The sequence below is a fragment of the Narcine bancroftii genome, chromosome 1, assembly GCF_036971445.1.
Source record: "Narcine bancroftii isolate sNarBan1 chromosome 1, sNarBan1.hap1, whole genome shotgun sequence".
In the NCBI taxonomy this organism is placed as follows: domain Eukaryota; kingdom Metazoa; phylum Chordata; class Chondrichthyes; order Torpediniformes; family Narcinidae; genus Narcine; species Narcine bancroftii.
The window spans coordinates 37,438,247-37,459,392 of record NC_091469.1 but is presented as its reverse complement, the minus strand read 5'-3'; the positions used below and the strand labels follow the sequence as shown (position 1 = coordinate 37,459,392).

Here is a 21,146-nt window from a genome sequence, read left to right as displayed (position 1 = left end):
GAATTATTGACTGTATGGGGGTGGGGGGAGGGGTTCAGTCTTGGTGATAGGATGATAGTGATGTGATGTAAAAATGGGTTAAAATTTGTAGATGGAGATAAAAGAGGTGCAACTTTAATCTGGCCAGGAGTGCTCGCTTCGGCAGCACATATACTAAAATTGGAACGATACAGAGAAGATTAGCATGGCCCCTGCACAAGGATTACACGCAAATTCAGGAAGCGTTCCATATTTTTTAAAAGAAGAAAAAAAATCTGGCCAGGACACGTACTATGAATGAAAAGATCCTCAGGGGATCTTAAAGAACAGAGGAAGGTTGGTGTACAAATCTGAGGTAGATAATGTGGTTAAGAAGGCATATGGAATGTTGGCCTTTATTGAATACTGGTGAAGGGAGATTATGTTCCAACTTTACAAAACATTGCTCGTATCTCAGCTGGACTACTGCGTGCAGTTCTGGCACCACACTATAGAAAATATGTGATAGCCTTGGAAAGATTGTAGAGAAGGTTCACCAATTTGTTAGTTAGGATAGAACATTTCAATTAAGAAGAGTAGAGACGAGGTCCATTTTCCCTGGAGCAGAGGGGACATGATTGAGGTATATAAGATTAGGTAGACTAGTCTCCACAAAACTTTTCTGCTTATCAAAGGTGAATAAAATGGAAAATACATAGATTTAGAATAAAGGATAAGGCATCAGACAGGATCTAAGGAGGACCTTTTTCACCCAGAGAGTGGTGAATACCTGCTGGAGGGTCATTGTCAACATTTAAGAGGCATCTGTGTGGTCAACCACTGTGTATATATATATTTGGATGTGTTATGACATGCCCCTTGCTGACTGTGCCTGAGGCTCCTCCCACAGACCTCTGAATAAAGGCAACTGTGCCACAGATCTCTCCTCAGTCCAGGACAGTCGAACAGCATGGACGGTCCTCCAGTCTGTTGTCAATAAATCCTATCAATTTCTCTTTAACTTCTAGTCTTTGAAATAATTGATGGTGTATCAATTTTATTGACAACAGTTTTTGTTAAATGGAGCAGATTCTGAAGCCAGAAAAGATGATCCTCAACCCACAATCACCTGATGTATCCAACAGCTTTGAACTCTGGCTGTGTTGCTTCGAAATGTTCCTGCAGGACTATCATTCAGAGGATGACAGATTGCAAGTACTGTATTCCAGGGTTGGGCCCCTGATATATTTGATGATCAGGGACACCAAGTCGTACCCAGAGGCGATGGGAATACTGAAAAGCCAGTACTGCTACCAGAAAACAGTGACCTGTGGAATTGAGTGCTGAGTACCGTCAGGCCCTGACAGCTCTCAGATAGGCCTGCGGCTGCAAGGCAATGAAGGCTGTAGTGAACACGGAGGATTTGATCAGAGATGCTTGTGTTATGGGCATAAGATCCAGCTATATCTGTAGAAGCAGGGTGAGCTCAACTTACAGAAGGCAGTCGAATTAGCAAACACGCTAGAGGTGGCCCTCCAAAATATGGATGCCTACCTACTCGACAACGTGGTCATGTTCTGGTTACCTTGGGTGCTGCCATCTTAGGATGCAGGAGGGCAACAAGCCTGTTGAATACAGTCACGACCCGCCAGTGACCCAAACATGGCTGGACTTGATAGGGGGGTGGGCTTTGTGTGCATAATTAGGGACCCACTGGGCTTAGTAGGAAAAGAGCCCCAGGCACCTTTTGAGGGCCTTGAGGCTGTGGGGGAGGGGGAGGTCTAGCAGGGGACGCATGCAGTCGGTGTCGGGGCTATTGACTCCATTCTCAACAACACAGCCAGGCAGGTAGTGCAGAAAACACATTTAACCTTGTTGTAGGTTAGATTGAGGCCTTTGGCAGTTGTGAGGAATTTCTGGAAGTTGGTGTCATGACCTTGCAGGTCTTGGCCACAGATCGTGACATTATCCAGTTAGGGTGGCGTGCAGATTATTTTGGTCCACCATGTGGTCCATCTCCTGCTGGAAGATGGAGACACCATTGGTAACACCAAAGGGTACCCCGAGGAAGTAATAGAGGTGGCCATCTGCTTAGAAGATGGTCCTCTGGGTGGATGGGGACTTGGAGATAGGAAGATTTCAGGTTGATCGTGGAGAACACATGATATTGGGGAATTTGATTGATCACATTGACAATGTGAGGGAGGGGATACGCATCCAGTTGTGTATAGCAGTTAATGGTATAGCTATAATCAATCACCAGTCTGTGTTTACCCACACCCTTGACCACCACTACTTGAGCTTTCCACGGGCTGGTACTGGCCTCAATGATCCTCTCATTGAAGAGTTGCCGCACTTCCGCTTTAATGAACACCCTGTCCCCTTAACTGTATTGTCTGCTTTTTGTAGTGGCTGGTTTACAGTTGGGGGTGAAGTTCGTGAACAGCAGAGGAGGATCAGTACAGAGAGTAGTGAGGCCAGTTGGGCTGGTGGTGGTGGGGGGTGGTTGGTATGGGGGAGCAGGGTGGCCGGCTGACAAACTGCGGGTTGCTGACTGTGGTCAGGAGTCGGGGGGGGGGGGGGGGCGGGAAAAAGACTGTCATATTGCATCATAACACTCTGAGGTGACACTGAAAGTCCAACCCCAGCAGCAATGGCATGCAGAGCTGTGGCAATAATGAAGAGTTTAAAGTCTTTGGAAGTCGGGCCCTGCATGGTTAGCATCATGGTGGTATAGCCTTGGATCTCGGCTGAGTGGGACTTTAAGTCCAGGGCGACTTTATTGCTTACTGGCCTTGCTTTAAGGGAGTAACGCTTGCTCCGTATTGGGGTGGATAAAACTCTCAGTGCTCCCACTATTGAAAAGGCATCTTGTCACCTGATTGTTGATCGAGATGTCCATCATAGACTGGGACAGTTGATGTGGGCTATTTTGATCAGTGGCCAGTGTCAGTTCGTGGTCAGGCCCGTGCTGATTCATAGTCTGGGAGCATAATGGTGGTGCCTATGCAGCGGCGTGGTTATCCCTAGAAGATGCTGGGACTGGAAGGCAACTGAGATTGATAAACCTTTGTGTAATGTCCTTTCTTTCTGCACTTTGAGCACATCGCATCTTTATCCGGACAGCGTTTTTGGGGGTTCTTTAGTAGCACAAAACTAGAATTTTAGGTGCTCCTGGGAGACCGTGGCTGTGTGTGGCTCGCTTGTCGGATGCTATAGTGGACTGCTAGCCTGTAAACCTGCATTCCAAGATTGCAGCCCCCATGTGGACCCCACACGATTTGCCAAGTAAACTTCCAGGTTATGGAGGGCGATCTCCAGCGATTTCATGAGGTTGATCGCCCCTTTTAAGTTCAACTTACTCTGCTCGAGTAGCCTCTGGCACACATAATCTGACATAACACCTGGAACAGAGGTGTCCCGGATCACGTCCTCAGCGTTTTCGGCAGCTGACACCAACTGGAAGTTGCATGCTTGTGTGAGTCCCTGCAGGTCCCAGAGGAATTAATCGCTTGATTTACCCAGTCACTGCCTGTGGGTAGCCAGCATGTCCCTGGCGTATACTTCATTGACTTTCTCCCTGTTCAGGTCTTTGAGTATGTCTTTTGCCTCCCTGTACCTTGCGCCATCCATGATAATTGGGAATATTTGCTGTCTGACCTGGGAGAAGAGTAGGTACAGCTTGTTTGCCTCCCTGGCCACGATTCCAGAGGAGATTTGCAGAAAGACCTCAAAGCAGTGTAGCCAGAATTCAAAGAAGTCTGAGGCTTCTGGTGATTGTGGGTTGATCTCCAGCTTATCAGGCTTCAATGTTCCATTGTTGGAACATTGTAAATCACTGTAAATAAAATTGATGCACTATCAATAACTCAAAAGACTGGAGTTACAGAACAATAGGCTTTTATTTACAATAAACTTGAAGGTCATCCTGTGCTGTGACCCAGACTTTCTGGGGAGGGGTTATGGTGTTGGAGCCTTTATACAGGGTCAAGAGGGAGCAGCCATGGATACAGTCACAGGATGAGGCAGACCCAGATAAATGAGTGTACAGCAGTTCACCACAATTTTTAATGTTTTTAAATGAACAGAAATATACACTCAACTATATGCCATCCATCCATCCATAGAAAATTCAGACAGTTATAGGAAGGATGCTAATCAAAATTAGTCAATTAATGGAGATTGCCCTTTATGTGGAAGTAGAATCGCATGAATAATTGGCAAATGGCAAACATTTCCTCGGTAGTCGCTTGAAAAGAGGAAGGTTAAAATATACTTTGCCATGTGTGGACTTCAGACTATGTTCTCTTGTGGTTCTCTTTTGTGACTAGTAGTCTTGACCTGCGGCTTCTCTAGCTAAGTAGGCAGGGTGGTCCACATCATATATCAGAATACTGAAGTAATTGAAACAATTAAAAACATTTAAGCTACTTTATTAGAACCTTAGCTTGTGTCAATAGCCAATTTCTCCCAGTTATTTCAGTAGCTTGCGGCATCTAGTTCAGGTTCAACTGGTATGGATTTAAAAGGCAAATTTTCCAAGTGAGAGCTGGGAAATTTGCATGTGTTCCTCATGCACCTTATGAGAAATTGGCTCATATTTCACCATCAGTTTTTTGAGAAAGATTGAGCTGTATTGATACAACATATTGATAATCCACACCAGTAAGTTTTGAATTCACTGTTATTTTGGTTTGACAGGGTTCTGAGCGGCTGTCTCAATTCAGGAAAATTGCACAGCAGACAGTCAAGATTGCCTGCTGCACTGCTCTACTGGAAGCTGGATTTATACCAGATGATTATTTGTCAGAGATACAGAGTGCAGGTACTTTTGAGTATAATACTCATACGTGTATAAGTACAACAAAATACCATATATTTCGGCATATAAGTTTGAGTTGTGAAACACTAAAAAAATTCTCGATGGGGGTGGGGGGTGTCGACATAATACTTTTAAGATTTTACATTCATTGAAAAAAACAGATTGATGTCAATTTGGCGTATAAGTCAATACTGGAAGCACCTCCCCACCGCCGGCGCTGCCACTCCTGGACACCTCCCCACTGTTGGGCTCCGCCATTACCGCTTCTACCTGGGACCCTGAGGTCACCGTTCCTGCTCCTGCTGGGAGCATGATGTTAGCACTCCAGCTCCATGGGCCATTGCTGCTGCTGCCTGGTAGGCTGAGGTTTCTGCTACCACTGGGAGCACCATGTTGCCGTTCCAGCTCCGTGGGCTGTCGCTGCTCCTGCCCAGTAGGCAGAGGTGTTTTCCATGTGCACTTAATTTACAGCTTTGTTACTTGTTATTGGGGAGTTTTAACATTTTTTGGGTTATTCCAGCCCAAAAAATTGGGGTTGACTTATACGCCAGATATACCGTAAAACCCTTAAAATTAGGCTGAAAAATAGGGGTTGACATATGCCAGTCAACTTATACGCTGAAATATATGGTATGTGTTCACATAAACAAAAATAAACATTTTGACCCCTTGTGCTTGATTTGCTGTCTCATAAGATCAGAGCTGAAATTTTACTTCATAAAGCATTTTGCATGTCTAATCCTATATTCCTTCATTCTCTTAATATTTGAAAATTTCTCACTCTTATCTTGAATGAACTCAGTGATTCCGCATTCACAGCCTTCTTAAGTAGAGAATTTCAAAAATTCATAGCTATTTGGTGAAAGCAAGAAGTACTTAGAGATAGCATGACATTGTCAAGGGTATATATGATTTGACCAATCTGATTGGATATTTTGACGTGTGTTGATGAGGACAGTGCAAGAGATGAGAGGCAATCTTGGGGGGGTGGGGGTGGGGGTGGGGGTGGGGGCATTTTTCATCCACAGAAGAGAGAGTACCTGGAATGGACTTGCCTGAGAGTGTGCTAGAAGCTGGGTTGCAGATAGCATTTATGAAACGTTGTATGGCACGGATGTGTTCAGAGAGTGGAAGACCTTCAAGGAGGTTACCAGGAAATTTGATGAAGGAAAGGCTGTGGCTGTTGTCTACATGGACTTTAGTAAGGACTTTCACAGGTCCTACATAGGAGGTTAGTCAGGAAGGTTCAGACGCTTGGTATTCATGATGAGGTTATACTAGAAGCCAGAGAGTGGTAGTGGATGATTGATTCTTAGACTGGAGGCCTATGACTAGTGGTGTGCCTCAGGGAGCAGTGCTGCAACCAGTGCGTAGGTTTTATGGCCTTCCCCATGTGCTTCGTAGCAGGACTGGCCCTAGGGAAGTCAACCAGGATAGCAGAGTGGTCCCTGATGCGGTCTTGCTGGGGAAAGAGAAAACTCTTTGCCATGTGTGGACTTCAGACTATGTTCTCTTGTGGTTCTCTTTTGTGACTAGTAGTCACAAAACATTAAAAATTGTGGGTTGCTTTGGTGGCGACACATAAAAGTGACCTGATCATGTGGAGTGCTTTGGGGAGGACCTTCTGCCAGTGAGAGACTGGTAGTCCTCTGGACTTGAGATGAGGAGCATGGCCTTCCATATTGTGGCATTCTCCCTCTCCAACTGGCCGTTCCCTCAGTGATTATAGCTGGTGGTCCTGCTGGTGATGATACCTCTGGCCTGCAGGTATTCACACATGAAGGAGGACCCCTGGTCACTGTGTATATACGACAGGTACCCAAACAGGGTGAAAAGGTTACACAGAGCCCTGATGACTCTCATAGTGGTCATGTCTGGGCAAGGGATGGCAAAGGGGAAATGTAAGTACACATTGATGACCAAGAGGAAATACTCGTTGTGGTTGGTGGAGGGGAGGAGGCCCTTGAATCCATGCTCAGGCTTTCGAAAGGCCATGTGACCTTTACCAGCTGTGCCCTGTCTGGTTGATAGAAGTGCGGTTTGCACTCTGAGCAGACTTGGTAGTCCCTAGTCATGTCTGAACATCCCTGATGGAGTATGGGAGATTTTAAGATTTAATGAAATGGGAAAAATCTCATGACTTGGGGTGGCAGAGGTCATTGTGGAGGGTTTTGAAGTGGTTTATCTGTACATTTGTGATAATACAGGATGCCATCACCAATGTATATATTTACATATAGTAGTAGTGATCGGCTGAGAGCCATAGCCACGCCTACTGGAAGATCATAAAGGGGTGCTCCTAACAAGACTCTGGTCGACCTCGATGTAATACGCTCCAGTCTTTTGCTAATAAAAGCCTTGGTTTGAGTCAACAAGTCTTTGGTCATTCGACGCGCTACAGCGTTGACACGTGTTCCTCAGGACAGGGCATCCGGGGGTTCGTTGAACTTTCCCAGATGGTACAAGATGTTGTAGTTGTCGATGGGGAGTTTGATCCTCCACCTCAGAATCTTGTCATTCTTTATCTTACCCCAATGCTTCTTGTTAAACATAAATGCCACAGCTCGTTGATCCGTGAGCAAGGTAAAACATCTGCTGTCCATGTGATGCTTCCAGTGCTCTACTGCCTCAACTATTTCCTGACCCTCCTGGATGGAGGAGTATTGGACTTCAGGTCTCTTGACGGTGATTCTTTGGCTTGGCTTTGCGGACGAAGATTTATGGAGGGGGTAAATGTCTACGTCAGCTGCAGGCTCATTTGTGGCTGACGGTATGGGGAAAAGAAAGCCACAGGTCAGCCTGCCTAGTGAAGGATGGCGGCCAGGGCAAAATTGGATGCATTGCTCCCCACTTGGAATGGGGAGGATTCATCCACGGCATGTGTTGTACTTTGGCAATGTTCTCAAGGGGAAAGATGTGGACTTGAAGAAGGAGTGGGCTTGGTCTGAGTAATTGGGGATCCACTGGGCATAATAGGAGAAGAACCCCAGGCATCTTTTCAGAGCTTTGAAGCTATAGGGGATGGGGAGTTCCAGCAGGGGGTGCATGCGGTCAGTTTCGAGGCCAATGACTCCATTCTCCACAAAGCAGCCTAGAATTGCCAGGTGAGACGTGCGTAAAACATATTTGTCCCCTTTTTTTTCTATTTTTCTGTTTTTCAAAATATTTTTTCATTGCTTTTTAAATATTTTATTTAAGAATTTAAAGCCACATCCATGTATAAATATTCAATGAAGCTAAAAGAAAAAAAATTACATGTGGTATATATACAAAAACCCTCATCCCTCCCACCCTTACCCACTCCCCCCATCCACCAACCCTCCCTGAAATATATCAAAGAAAGAAAGGAAAGAGTTGGGAGAAGGTCAAAAAGAAATATAAAGTTGTGGCACTTGCAGGAGCTGAAGGAAATCAATGCTGCCACACCGAAGGTCATTAATGACGAATTTTATTCAAATTCAGCCCGCCCCTTTAAGGGCAGCATGAGCTCAGTCACCTGGTGCATTGTAATGTCATAATCACTGCCCAGGGTGTGCGCTGGAGGGATGCTGGAGTCAGAGAGAAACCTCTCGACGACGCCATTTCCCCATGGCTGGCCCGCCACGTGGCGATACAAGCGGGGCCAGTTCTCCTTGAGGATATGCACCGCCACAAAGTCTCAATACAAATATTAATGGAAACAGAAGAGATTCTGAACCTTGTGTGCCAGTTTTAAGCTAATTAAAACCTGTATTTCGGTCTTTGTAGTTTGAGCTTGTTTGTTCGCACTGCAGCGCATCACAATTTAATTAGCTTTAAACTACAAAGACGAGGTTCAGTATTTCTTCTGGCACTGTGTTCTACTGCCTACATGAGGGCTGGTGAGAGCCTTTATGTGGGGCCGGTGATTGGCAGGGAGTAGGTGGAGCCAACCTCCCAGATTACCTCCCTGCAGATACAGTGGATTGCCCCCTGCAGTAGGCAGGCAGGAATGCAGGCAGTCACAGACAGTCCAGTGGTTGTATCCCACAACTGCGAGAGTTGATGCAGGCTGTTTTGATCCAGTACTATGGAGGCCAGCATCAATTTGTGGCCTAGCCTGTACCGACTTGTAGTCTGGGAGCATAATGGTAGCGCACATAATGGTGGCGTGGTCGTCCCCAGAAGTTGACAGGGTCCAAGATGACGGCCCCCATGTTGCGGCTCGCTCATCCCCGGAAGATGGCGGCATCCAAGATGGCGGCCCCCATGCTGCACAAATGACAGCACTGGATCTAGAAGGGAGCTGTGATCAGCTTATATTGGCATAGTGCCCTTCCTTCACTTGGAGCACATCACATCTTTTGCCGGGCAGCATTTACGGGGATGCTTTGGCTGGCCACAGAAGTAGCACTTCAGGTACTGTTGGGAGACTGTGGGTGTGGTGAACTCACTAGCTGGATGTGGTAGCAGACTGCCGGTTTGCAGTCCTGTGGCCCAAAATGGTGGCACCCATGTGGACCATGAGTCTGCCACACCATTCGTCGAGTAAGCCTCCATGTTACAGAGGGCAATCTCCAGTGATTTCACTAGGTTGATCGCTCCCTTTGAGTCCAACTTACTCTGCTCAGATAGTTTCTGGCACATGTAGTCTGATCTGACACCCATGACATAGGTATCCCGGATCATGTCCTTTGTGTATTTGGTGGTTTTATTTTAAATTTTTTTATTTTTTACACCATAAATCACATTAGCCATGATATACACTATTTCTTTTTCACACATATACAGTGACTTTTTCTCCCCCCCCCTCCTCCCAAGCCACCCCCCCACCCCCCCCTCTCATCCATTTTAGGTATACAATCTAGGTTGCATTAAGCCAGTCAGACAATGTTGTCATTCAACAAAATTACACCAGAAATTCTACTGAGTCCATTCTTTTCTTTCCTTCTCCTTCCATCAACTTAGGTAATGTTTGTCCCCGGTAGGTTTTCGCTATTGTATTTAATGTAAGGCTCCTATACTTGTTCGAATATTTCAATATTATTTCTTAACCTATATGTTATTTTTTCTAATGGAATACATTTATTCATTTAAATTTAGTAGTTTCTTCCTTTTTAATTTGGTTATGTATTCCATTAATATTTAAAGACATATAGTTCAGCGTAGCCCTTTTATATTTTGTTTATCTTCTCTTTCCGTTTTTCCATCATTACCTTTCCTCCTTTTCCATTTCTGTTTTCTTATTTTCAACTCTTTATAAGACAACATTTCTACAACATCCAACATTTTCCTTATTCTCCTATTTCTATCTTATTTATCCCCAATCTCCCCTTCACCTCCTGAGTTGTCCTTTATCCCTTGTCGGACAACCACATCTCCCCTCTCCATTTGGATTTGCGAATCCACTCGCAAGCGTCAACTGATTTTGCAGTGACCGCTATTTCCCCCCACCCCGCCTCCCCCAGAAAATATTTCACTTTTCATATGTCACAAAGGTCACTCTTTTAATTCCCTCCTTATTCTCTCTATTCCATTACCTTCCCTTATTAATTCTTGTCTATACTATCTATATTTTCCTCTAAGTACAGATACATTCATGTATGCTCATTGTCTCTATTCACTCTTATACCTCTTTACCCGCATACATATCAATCGTGATCATTTTTACTCTCATTACCCGTCTTCATCCCTCAGTCTATTTTTGTCTTTACCCACAAACATATCAATCGTGATCATTTTAACTCTCATTACCCGTCTTCCTCCCTCAGTCTATTTTTGTAATTGTTCTGCAAATTTTCGTGCTTCTTCTGGATCCGAGAATAGTCTGTTTTGTTGTCCTGGAATAAATATTTTCAATACCGCTGGATGCTTTAGTATAAATTTATACCCTTTCTTCCATAAAATCGCCTTTGCTGTATTGAACTCTTTTCTCTTCTTTAGGAGTTCAAAACTTATATCTGGATAAATGAAGATTTTTTGCCCTTTATACTCCAGTGGTTTGTTGCCCTCTCTTACTTTTTCCATTGTCTTCTCCAGTACCTTTTCTCTTGTAGTATATCTTAGGAATTTTACTACAATAGATCTTGGTTTTTGTTGTGGTTGTGGTTTAGAGGCCAATACTCTATGTGCCCTTTCTATTTCCATTTCTTGCTGTAGTTCTGGACATCCTAGGGTCTTAGGGATCCACTCTTTTATAAACTCCCTCATATTCTTGCCTTCTTCATCTTCCTTAAGGCCCACTATCTTTATGTTATTTCTTCTGTTATGGTTTTGCATTGTATCTATTTTTTGAGCTAGTAGTTCTTGTGTCTCTTTAGTTTTTTTATTAGATTCCTCCAATTTCTTTTTTAAGTCTTCTACCTCCATTTCTGCTGCTACTGCCCGCTCTTCCATCTTGTCCATTTTCTTTCCCATTTCTGTTAAGGTCATCTCCATTTTATTTATTTTCTCTTCTGTGTTGTTTATTCTTTTTCTTAAATCCTTAAATTCCTGTGTTTGCCATTCTTTAAATGACTCCATGTATCCTTTAATAAGAGCAAGTATATCCTTTACCTTGCCTTTCTTTTCTTCTTCTATTTCCCTGTACTCTTCCTCTTCCTCTTCTTCTTCCTTTGGGTTGACCATCTGTTGTTTCTTTGGTGCCCTTTCCTCCTCTTCTTTCTTGTTTCTATTGTCTTCTGTGGTCTCTTCTTGCTGCAGGTGTTCTGCAGCTGTCGTTGCCGGCTGTGGAGATCGACTCCCCAGCTGGTCCCCCCTCCCGTCGGTGTATTTTTCTCATTCGCATCGCGCATGCGCGAAGTATCGCGCATGCGCGGTTGCGCACTTTTACTCGGCTCTGCGAGCCATTTTTGTAGTCCATTATTTACCGACCTGAGGGAGCGGGTTTCTCTCTCCGCAGCGGGCCTCTTCGGACAGGTAAGGCCTTCACCTTTTTCCTCCTTTGTCTTCTCTTCCTCTCTTCTTACCGTTGCTTTCGATTTTTCTTTTTTTGTCGCCATCTTCTTTCCACCTTTATACTCACTTTTCTGTAACTTTTATTTCTGTGCCTTTGTGTTTTCCTTTGTTTTTCCCGACTTTTCTGGAGAGGGCTGGAGTTCACCGTCCGGCCACTACTCCATCACGTGACTCCCCCGTGTATTTGGTGGTTGATGCTGGCTGAAAGTTGTAAGCTCATGTGAGCCCTCGTGGAGCCCAGAGGAACTCATTGCTCAATTCTCTGGGTCACTATCTGAGGATAGCCAGCATGTGTCTAGTGTATATCTTGTTGACTTTCTCCCTGAACATATCTTTCAATATGACCATTGTTTGTGTTTTACATTCAACCCCAGCATTTGCAGATTTTAGAATTTTTCTAATTTTTCAATTTCTGCCAAAATTCGTGATTTCAATTTTGGTTCTACAATAGCATGCTCCTCTGAGAAACTATTTGACTCCATAATGCTACATGTTTTGTGCTTTAATTATATGTGGTTATGTGTAGCTGCCTCTGGCATGCCCATTAGTGACACCTTTTAAATGCTATGTATTTGAAAGGTGTTGGTTTCAGAGAAACCTGACGTCCTTGTCATAAAGCCCTGGAACTTAACATTCATGTACAACAATCAATTATGAAGCCAAATTATTTGTTGATCTCTATTATAAGAGGATTTGAGTGCAAAGGTAGAGATATCTTGCTTCATTTATATTAGGCCTTGATGATCCTGCATCTGGAATATTATACAGTAAAATTCTTGTTATCCAGAATTCAAGTGTTCAGTAGCCTCAAGCAACTGGCAAAAAACATGTGGAAAATAAATAGATAAAAAATTCTTAAGTTTAAAATTGGCACACCCTAGTGGTGAAGTTTGCCAATTATGCAACACCAATCTCAAGCAAATGGCAATACACTCATCTGGCATCTACCAACCCCTATAGAATCAGAATTTAGAATTTATTCTCATATGTCACAAAATTCATTGTTTAGTGGCAGAATCACAGTTTAAATATTGATTTAAACCACATTATACAGTAAATAAAAATAGTGCAAGAGAATGTCAAAGTAAGGCAGTATCTGTTGTTTATTGTCCATTCACGAATCTGATGGCAGAGGGAAGGAAACTGTCCTTGTGCCACTGAGTCTTCATCTTCAAACTCCTGTACCTCCTTCCCCGATGGTAGCAGAGTGAAGAGGCTTGGGTGATGGGGGTCCTTGAGGATAGAGGCTGCCTTCTTATGACACTGCCTCTTGGAGATATCCTTGATGCAGTGAAGCCTGGTGCCTGTGATTTCACAGGCTGAGTTAACAACCCTCTGGAGTTTCTTTTTTGTCTTGAGCATCAGCATCTCCACTCCAGACACTGATGTAACCAGCCAGAATGCTCTTCATGGTACAAATGTAGAATTTTTCGAGTGTCTTTGGTGATAAACCGAATCTCTGCAAATTCCTCGCAAAGTATAGCTGCTGGTGAGCTTTCTTCATGATTGCATTGACATGGAGGCTCCAGAATAGACCCTCTCCATTGCTAAGGCCTCGATAAAAACAAGTGTGAAAAATTAAACAAATTAAAAAAAAAAGACAAGTTATCCTGACTTCTTATTTGCTTGGTTTTGCTAATGTTGAGTGCAAGGTTGTTGGTGTGACACCACTCAACTCACTGATCCATCAAGACAAAGATGGGAGATAGATTTAAATATAAATGTTAGGGAGAAAATTTAGCTAGAACTTTGTCGTGACAATATGACCAATACAATAAATGTTCATTATGGGATGGTATAATATAATTTTTTACTTCAATTATACTTTACTCCTCAGAAATTAAATGGATTGAATTAAAATTTTTCAGATAAAGGTTTTAGATGTAATCAGGATATCGGTACTTTTTTTACATTCTACCTAGATATGTCTAAATTTAAGACCTTTTTGGATAGTATTGGGGTTTTTTCAGAACGAGTCACAAAAGTTAAATTTCTGAAGGATCCAAGTATTTTTGTACTTGGGAATATATTTGATCCAGAATTGTAATTGAAATTAAATAAATATCAAAAAGAATTTATAAAGATTGCCCTAGAAGTGGTGAGAAAATGCATAGCAGTAACAAGGAAACCTGATGTTTATTTTGGAATGGATAGATGGCATGCTGAAATACAGTTGTATACTACTCGAAAAGATTACATATAATTTATGGAATAAATATGAAAATTTCAAAAGAATTGGGAACCAAATCTTCAAATTGCAGGAATTAGGTTGTAATCAGGTCTTCTGATACCTTTTATTAATTTTAATTTTTATTCAACAATGTCCAGATGTTTTCTTTTTTTTTCTTTGGGGCTAAATTCTATAGGGGGGAGGTTTAAAATTTTATGTATTAATCATTAGTATTTTGAACAAGACATTTGGGTATAATTTTAATGCATATGTGAACATTTAAATTAAATTAAAAAAAAAACCAAATTGATCTATCTCCTTCCTGTAGATTTCCTCATTGGCATTTATGCCAGATACCAAGGATTCTACTGAATATAGATCTGCTCTCACTGTCTAAATTAAGATTGAAGGAGTGAAACAAAGATTTACCAGACCAGTTAATTTGTCATGCAGCAAGAAGTTAAGATTGAATCTAAATTGCCTGAAGTTTAGAAGAATAAGAGGTTATCCCATTGAAAGAAAATTTTCATGGAACATGACAAGATGTATGCACAGTATCTCCATCAACTAAATTGCAATTTTTTGGGGAGAACTTTATTTGGAATCTATATAACTACTTTTGGGATAAATATATTTTTGTTTATATAGTTTTGAATCACATAACATAACATTGTTCTGCATGATTTTTCTGATCATGTACATTGCTTCAAAAATAAAATTGTTCTGACTTGTAGAAATTGCTGAACCTGATATTTTGCATTCCAATATTGCCATTGGGATTCTTACGGAATCATCTGACAAAATAAACTATACAGGACAAGCAAACAAGAGATCTCACTGCAGGAGGTTAACTTGGTTAGTATTAACATTTAAAAGTTCAGTTTTAATTATCTCAAGTTCTTCAGGGTAATTCACCGTCTTGTATGTTTCTCCTTTGTAGCTTCATCCGACTTACAGATTATCTCATCGTTAACACATTGCATGTTCTTGCAATAAATTCCATCACAATCTTGTACAGTCAACTGGCAGATAAACTGAAACATATTCCAGAAGAAGAACTGATTAGAATTTGGAGCACTAATGAGCAAAAAAAAGAAATTGAATTGGAAAAGAAGGTAGTCATTTAGGATATTTGTCATAGTTTTCTTTGGGAATGGTGGAACTTTATCTTAAAAATATCTGTGCATGATTTTGGTTACTTATTATAGGTTTTTTCTGGAATTGTCTGCATCTATGTGCATCAGTTTGGGGGACTCTGTTTAGTTGCTGCTATGTTGTCTAATATCATTGTTTGTTATATGTATTGAGATAGTAAAAAAAAAAAAGCTGAACAGCCAAGATTAATGTGCTCTGACAAGCACACACTATAATTGCCAGTTATTTATGAAGAACGTTTGACAAAGGATTGATTGTGCACAATGTTTTAATGCTGAAAAATATTGATCTTGTCTTTCTTAGTCTATTGCCCAACACATTGCATCGAGTATTCTTATGGGCAATGTTGTTGGAGAAGATTATGAGGATGAAGATCTAGATGAAGAAGATAACCAGAATATACTTCGTCAAGAAGAAGAACTTGCTTTAACGCCAATGTTTATTGTAGACATGAAATTACTTCATAATGAGTTGCTGTTCCGGCCTGCCTTGGGTGAATTTGAGGTTTGTCAAGGCTATATAATTTTCTGCCTACCAATGTCATGTTTATTTATTTCTTTGTTATCCTGAGAATACTAGATTTATCTTCATAATGAATTGTCATTTCAGTTGCCTTAAACAATTTCCCACAGCACCTTCAGCAGTGAACTTATTTCTAATGAAAGCTTGATTAATAATTTTGTCCATTTCAATTTTGACATTCTTTACTTCCTTGCCCATGTGGTAATGACAGGGAAACGGCATTGTTGAGACACCGGAGATAAACTTCACTCTTTGACTATTGTACATTATGATTTAAATTGCCCATATGCTTCTATGCTGCAGTGTGCAGTGTCTGTAGTCTTAACTCACACTGTTAATTATTGATATTTAGTCACGTTACAACAGGATTTTCAAGCACAAAAACTGCAGTTGCTAGAATGCAGAAAAAAACAAGACTGGAGAGATTTAATGGGTATCTATGGATTGAAATAGTTAGTCAATGTTTTGGGTTGGGATCTGTATTGAGACTCGATCAACATTTTAGCTCGGGATCCTTTATCAAGACTGATAAAGTGTCTCGATCTGAAACATTGACTATTTCTAATTATGGATGCTTCCTGACCCACTGAGTCCCTCCAGCTTCTCATTGTTTGCTCAAGAACAGGATTTTGTTATATTTAGTCAGGTGTTAGATTTAGAAAGAGACTGTTGAAGCTGGAAAACAAACAATAACATCAAATGGAAATAAATAAAGATATTTCATTAATATTTTAAACTGTATATAGAAATAAGCAATAATTTGTTTTGGGTAACTAGAAATCTAGTTAACTAGAATTTTTCTGTGATTTCTTTGTCAGGTTGGGATTTCAGATATTGTCCTACAAATGCAGGCAGTGGTTCTCTCCATACACAATCTTGTTTCTGATTCATACTTTAATGCCTTTACTCGTCCTATTATCAACAAAAAAGTTGAAGAAAAAACTTGTGGTGAGGGACCAAATCTAGCAGAGGTCCTTGATGATGACAAGTATATGGTGGAAACAATCCAGAAAATAATGGTAGGATTTATTTTAAGCATTCACTGTTAATCAATGCATGTTAGCTTCTAGAACCTCCAAGTTTGATGTAGTGAATGTATTGTGATGGGTTATATTATATTTTATATTATATATAAATACGTTTTTAAAAGAGATAGATTATGGAGGGGAGGGTTAGTGTCGGTCACCACAAACAGATATAAACACTTCACAAAAGAGATTTAATTTAAAATGTAAGAGCTTTGCATAAGGAGAGATGTCATGTTGTTATGAGCCCAGAGGACCCATAAACCCAGCAGCAATAGATATTCACGAAGTCAAATGGTTACTTAAACAAAAGTTGCTTTTAATTATCTTTAAGCATGAAAACAGAATCACACTTTAACTTTTCACCATTGACTTGACTATCCTAACTTAACCCCCTTCTAATTCTAAATGCACGTGTATGTAATGTGTGTGTGTGTAAGTTCAGAAAAATTCTTTGATTCACAGTCCAATCTCACTTCTCATTCCTCCAAGTTCACTGGTTGCAGGCAATTCTTATACTGTGCACAGAATTTAACATTTATAAAGTTCATCAGGCTTTGGTGCTTGAAAGGTAAATGGTTTCTGCTCAGCAAGGTTCTTATCAGTTTTCAGAGAGAGATTTGTTATTCGCTGGACACCCACAACTGATTCCTTTTTAATCAGCCACTTCAGTGTCTTGCCGAAGAAACTTGCCCCCTCAGGGTTTTCCAGATGATAACCTCTTTTTTTCAGATCATCACAGAGTTCCTTTTTGTTTCTCTCATTTCAAGTGAAACATTAGGCAGCCAGTCCTCTCCTCTTGCATGAACCACAAGGGCTTTGACCAGGCTGAACTAAGTACTCACAACCCATCTTCCAAATGGAGTTTTCTCACAAGCTTTCCAGCTTGCTCTGTTCCAGTCCCAGTTGCTGCTGCTGACTGTAACAATGTAGAACTGATCTGTCTTTCTCTCTGAGAAAGAGCCTGTTTAACTCTCTCTGCTTGCAAAATAACATGACCATCTTAGAACAGCAGGTTCCACTCCAGACAGTCTGCAGCTCCAACAAGTTCTTTCATCTGTTGCCTTTTTATAAACAACAATCTATTAATGAAATCTCTTGGGCACTCTCCAAAGCTTTTGCAAAGGTTCTTGGCCTCAGACTGTCTAGCATGAGCAGAGCTCCAGTATTTTAAATAAGATCTGTTTTAAAGTGTTTGTGTGTGACCTACACTAAAAAAACCTGCCCCAATTTATCTCCCAAAAACATATGTATATGCAATACAAAAACAACATAATCTGTCACAAAGTGTCTTTACAGAAACTTTGAAAAATGCTTATGGAGACTTCACAAGTAGGTGTTAATTGGACTAATGCTGTGGAGTAAATGGATTATTGTTTTGAAAGCAACAGATGGCCAGGCTCAAGAAAATGATTCTGGGGCTGCAAACTGTCTGGCTGCAGTTTTCAGTTCTAAAAAGGTCATGTGGATTTGCAAGCAGAGACAGAGAAGAGAGAGAGAGAGAGAGAGAGAGAGAGAGAGAGAGAGAGAGAGAGAAAACCTGGAAAAAGAGGTTATAATTTGGAAAACCCTGATGGGGCAAGTTTCTTCGCCAAGACACTGAAGTGGCTGATGGAAGTAAATCAGTTTGTGTGTGTCCAACAAGCAACATATCTCTCTCTCTGAAACCAATAAGAACCTTCCTGAGTAGTAACTAATTACCTTTAAACACTAGATGAAAATTCATAAAAGTTAATTCTGTGCATAGTATAAGAATTGCCTGATACTGGTGAAGTTGGAGGAGTGAGAAGTGAGATTGGATTGTGAATCAAAGAACTTTTCTGAACATACATATACTTTTGAAGTTCTTACATACATGTGCACTTATGTGTTTAGTTAGGTTAAGTTAATAGTAATAAGTTAACATTTGATCTTGTTTTTATGTTTAAAGAAAATTAAAAGCAACTTTTGTTTAAGTAACATTTGTCTTGGTAAACTTCTATTGCTGTTGGGTTTTGGGGACCTCTGGGGCCCTAACCGTATTGAAAGCGCAGCTATTCATTCTTGGATTTCAAAGCTATCAAGGTTCAAAGTTATATATTGACAATCTCTGTCTTGGTATTAGAAACTCTGAAAATCTCATATATTGCAGAAACTTTCACTTCATGGTGGTGGCGAGTGAATATATTCTCATCTGAATGAATAAAAATTTCAGGGCAAATTGTCATTGACATATTCTTTTGGCTAACCAGTTTTTGTAGTTTTGGTGGAAAACATGGAATAATTTGTCTCACTTGGTGTGCTTTTGTTGGTCAAGACTAGAATTGTGATAAATAGGAGCTGGTGTTAAGGAAAATAATACCTTATTATGCAAGCTCCCAGTATTTTGCTTAACTTGCACTGTTGTTTGGAATCTTTCTAATCAAAATTCCTCCTCAGATTTTTACATAATTTTGATATCTGGTAAGTTATAAACTTTTAAGTTTGGATTAAGCTTGCTGCCTTCCTTTTTTTAATCTCTTGAAAAGTTCAATTAGAAACTGGCTCTGTCTCAATAAAATTAATAGAGAAGGAGTAACATTATCTAGTGCTCTATGGCTTTGGATTCTTCCAAAATAAATACGTTGGCACTGGTGAAAGCACATGAACACCTGGCTTGCATTAGACTAAAAGGAGATTTTTACCTTAGAGTCATTCAATAGAAATAAAGCATGGGGAATTGTGCATTACTGAAAATGCCTTGTATTGTTAAGTAGTCTTATTTTATCTTATTTTGTTTCTTTGGTAATAGTGGAAACCTTGTATATCTGTATCTGAGTCTACATTAAGTGGTTGGGGGTGGATCATTTGATTGGGAGGGACTGTATAGGGGTAGAATAGGATGAATATTGACTGGAAAAGGAGTCAGGATTGTTTGTTATGTCAAGATGTCAGAGCAGTAGTTGATTAGGTGTTTGGACAGAAGATCAGAGGGATTAGTTTTGACAGTATTTTTTTAATCTTTAGTCAAAAGTGCTGGAAATCTTGAGTAAAAGAAAAATATGCCAGGAATGCACAGCAGGCCATCTAAGGAGGGAGAAACAGAATTAATATTAAAATTGATGACTTTCAGAACTGGGAATAATTAAAGGTTAAAAATAAAATTTTACATTGCAATGTAAAGATAGGAGTTGAAATAGAGAGAATAAAAGTAAGTTTTATGTTAGGATGGAGGGCAGGAGAAAATAATTACAAGGTTTACCAACACCACATCTCCAATAGGAAGCTGGCTATTTTAATATAGTGCCTCCATATTACCTTCAACATACAAATAATCTGCACAAAAAGGGAGGGTTAGTGTTTGGATGGTGGGATCAAAAGGCAGAATTGCTTGGGCTGTTTTCTTCTGGAATGACGGTGGGATTTCTCATGGTGGTTGTTCAGCTGATGTGCTATAATATGGAGAGATACACTGGGGTGATATTCTGTGTGGTTAATTGAAACAGTTATACAGAAAAGTTTATAGACACCATGACTGTAGTGCAATACACAAAAGTACTGGAGAAACTCGATAGGTCATGTAGCACTGATGGGAAGTAAATGGTAACCAAGGTTTCAGGCATGAGTTCTTTGTCAAGTTATGAGCAAAAAGCAGGCAGGTGCCTGCATAAAATGGTGGGGTTGGTAGTGGGGGTATGGGGGGGAGGGTGATGAGGAGAGGAAGGAGGAATGGGCAAGGGGAAGAGTACAGATTAACAGGTAAGTGAATATAGGTGGGAATGTAAAAGAGAGAAAAGCTGACAAGTGATGTATTGTGTCCCTCCAATTTGCAAGTAGCCTTGGTCTGGCCCTGCAGGAGGCCATGGATAGACATATAGGTGTGTGGAATTAAAATGGTTGGCCACCGGGAAGTCCCTGCTATTGCAGTGGACAGTGCAAATGTGCTCAGTGAAACAATAGAGTGAAACATGAACGTCAGCAGATGCTGTGATTGTACTAAAAACACCGAAATGCTGAAGGAACTCAGCATATCTCAGTGACTATAGGATTTCTTCTTCTTTGGCTTGGCTTCGCGGACGAAGATTTATGGAGGGGGTAAATGTCCACGTCAGCTGCAGGCTCGATTGTGGCTGACGAGTCCGATGCGGGACAGGTAGACACGGTTGCATTTAAATAATATATTAAATATTAAATACTAAATATTAAATAATGGATTTAAATAATATATTAATGACATTTTGGACCTTCAAGATATGGAAAAAGCAAGCAGTCTGAATAAAATAAATGGTAGGGGAAGGAGTGAGGAGTACAGACCAACATACAAAAAGGTGATAATTGGATATGGAGAAGAAGCCATGAGAATGCAAAAGTGAGAATTGATGGGGGAGGAGGGGGTTGGCTCTGTGAATGCAGACCTGAGATAAAGGAGTCAGAGGTAAATGGGAAGAGAGAGGGGCAGAGCTACAGGAAAGGAGACATGATTAGTGGAGGTGTTGGGGTTGTTAATGAAAACCAGAGAAGTTAGTTATGCTATCCTGTTGGAGGGTGCCAATCTGTATCCAGTCTCTCCAATGTAGAGGAGGCCACAACAGGTGCACTGGATGCAGTAGATACATATATA

At 40.9% G+C, this 21,146-nt stretch overlaps 1 protein-coding gene and 1 non-coding gene across 11 annotated transcripts in view; both read left to right on the top strand.

Moving 5' to 3' along the window:
* The window catches only part of dnah6 (dynein, axonemal, heavy chain 6), a 362,044-nt gene that overhangs the window by 37,056 nt on the left and 303,842 nt on the right, over positions 1-21,146 (top strand). For all 10 annotated transcript variants that reach the window (XM_069923917.1, XM_069923897.1, XM_069923911.1 and 7 more), the window contains 5 exons: positions 4,660-4,783; positions 14,600-14,720; positions 14,806-14,980; positions 15,324-15,524; positions 16,361-16,561. In XM_069923917.1, coding sequence (XP_069780018.1) covers positions 4,660-4,783; positions 14,600-14,720; positions 14,806-14,980; positions 15,324-15,524; positions 16,361-16,561 — 822 coding nt within the window. The remainder of the gene's footprint in view (positions 1-4,659; positions 4,784-14,599; positions 14,721-14,805; positions 14,981-15,323; positions 15,525-16,360; positions 16,562-21,146) is intronic.
* LOC138752098 (U6 spliceosomal RNA) lies at positions 130-236 on the top strand. Its single transcript, XR_011350372.1, has one exon. It is a non-coding gene; the product is annotated as a U6 spliceosomal RNA (small nuclear RNA).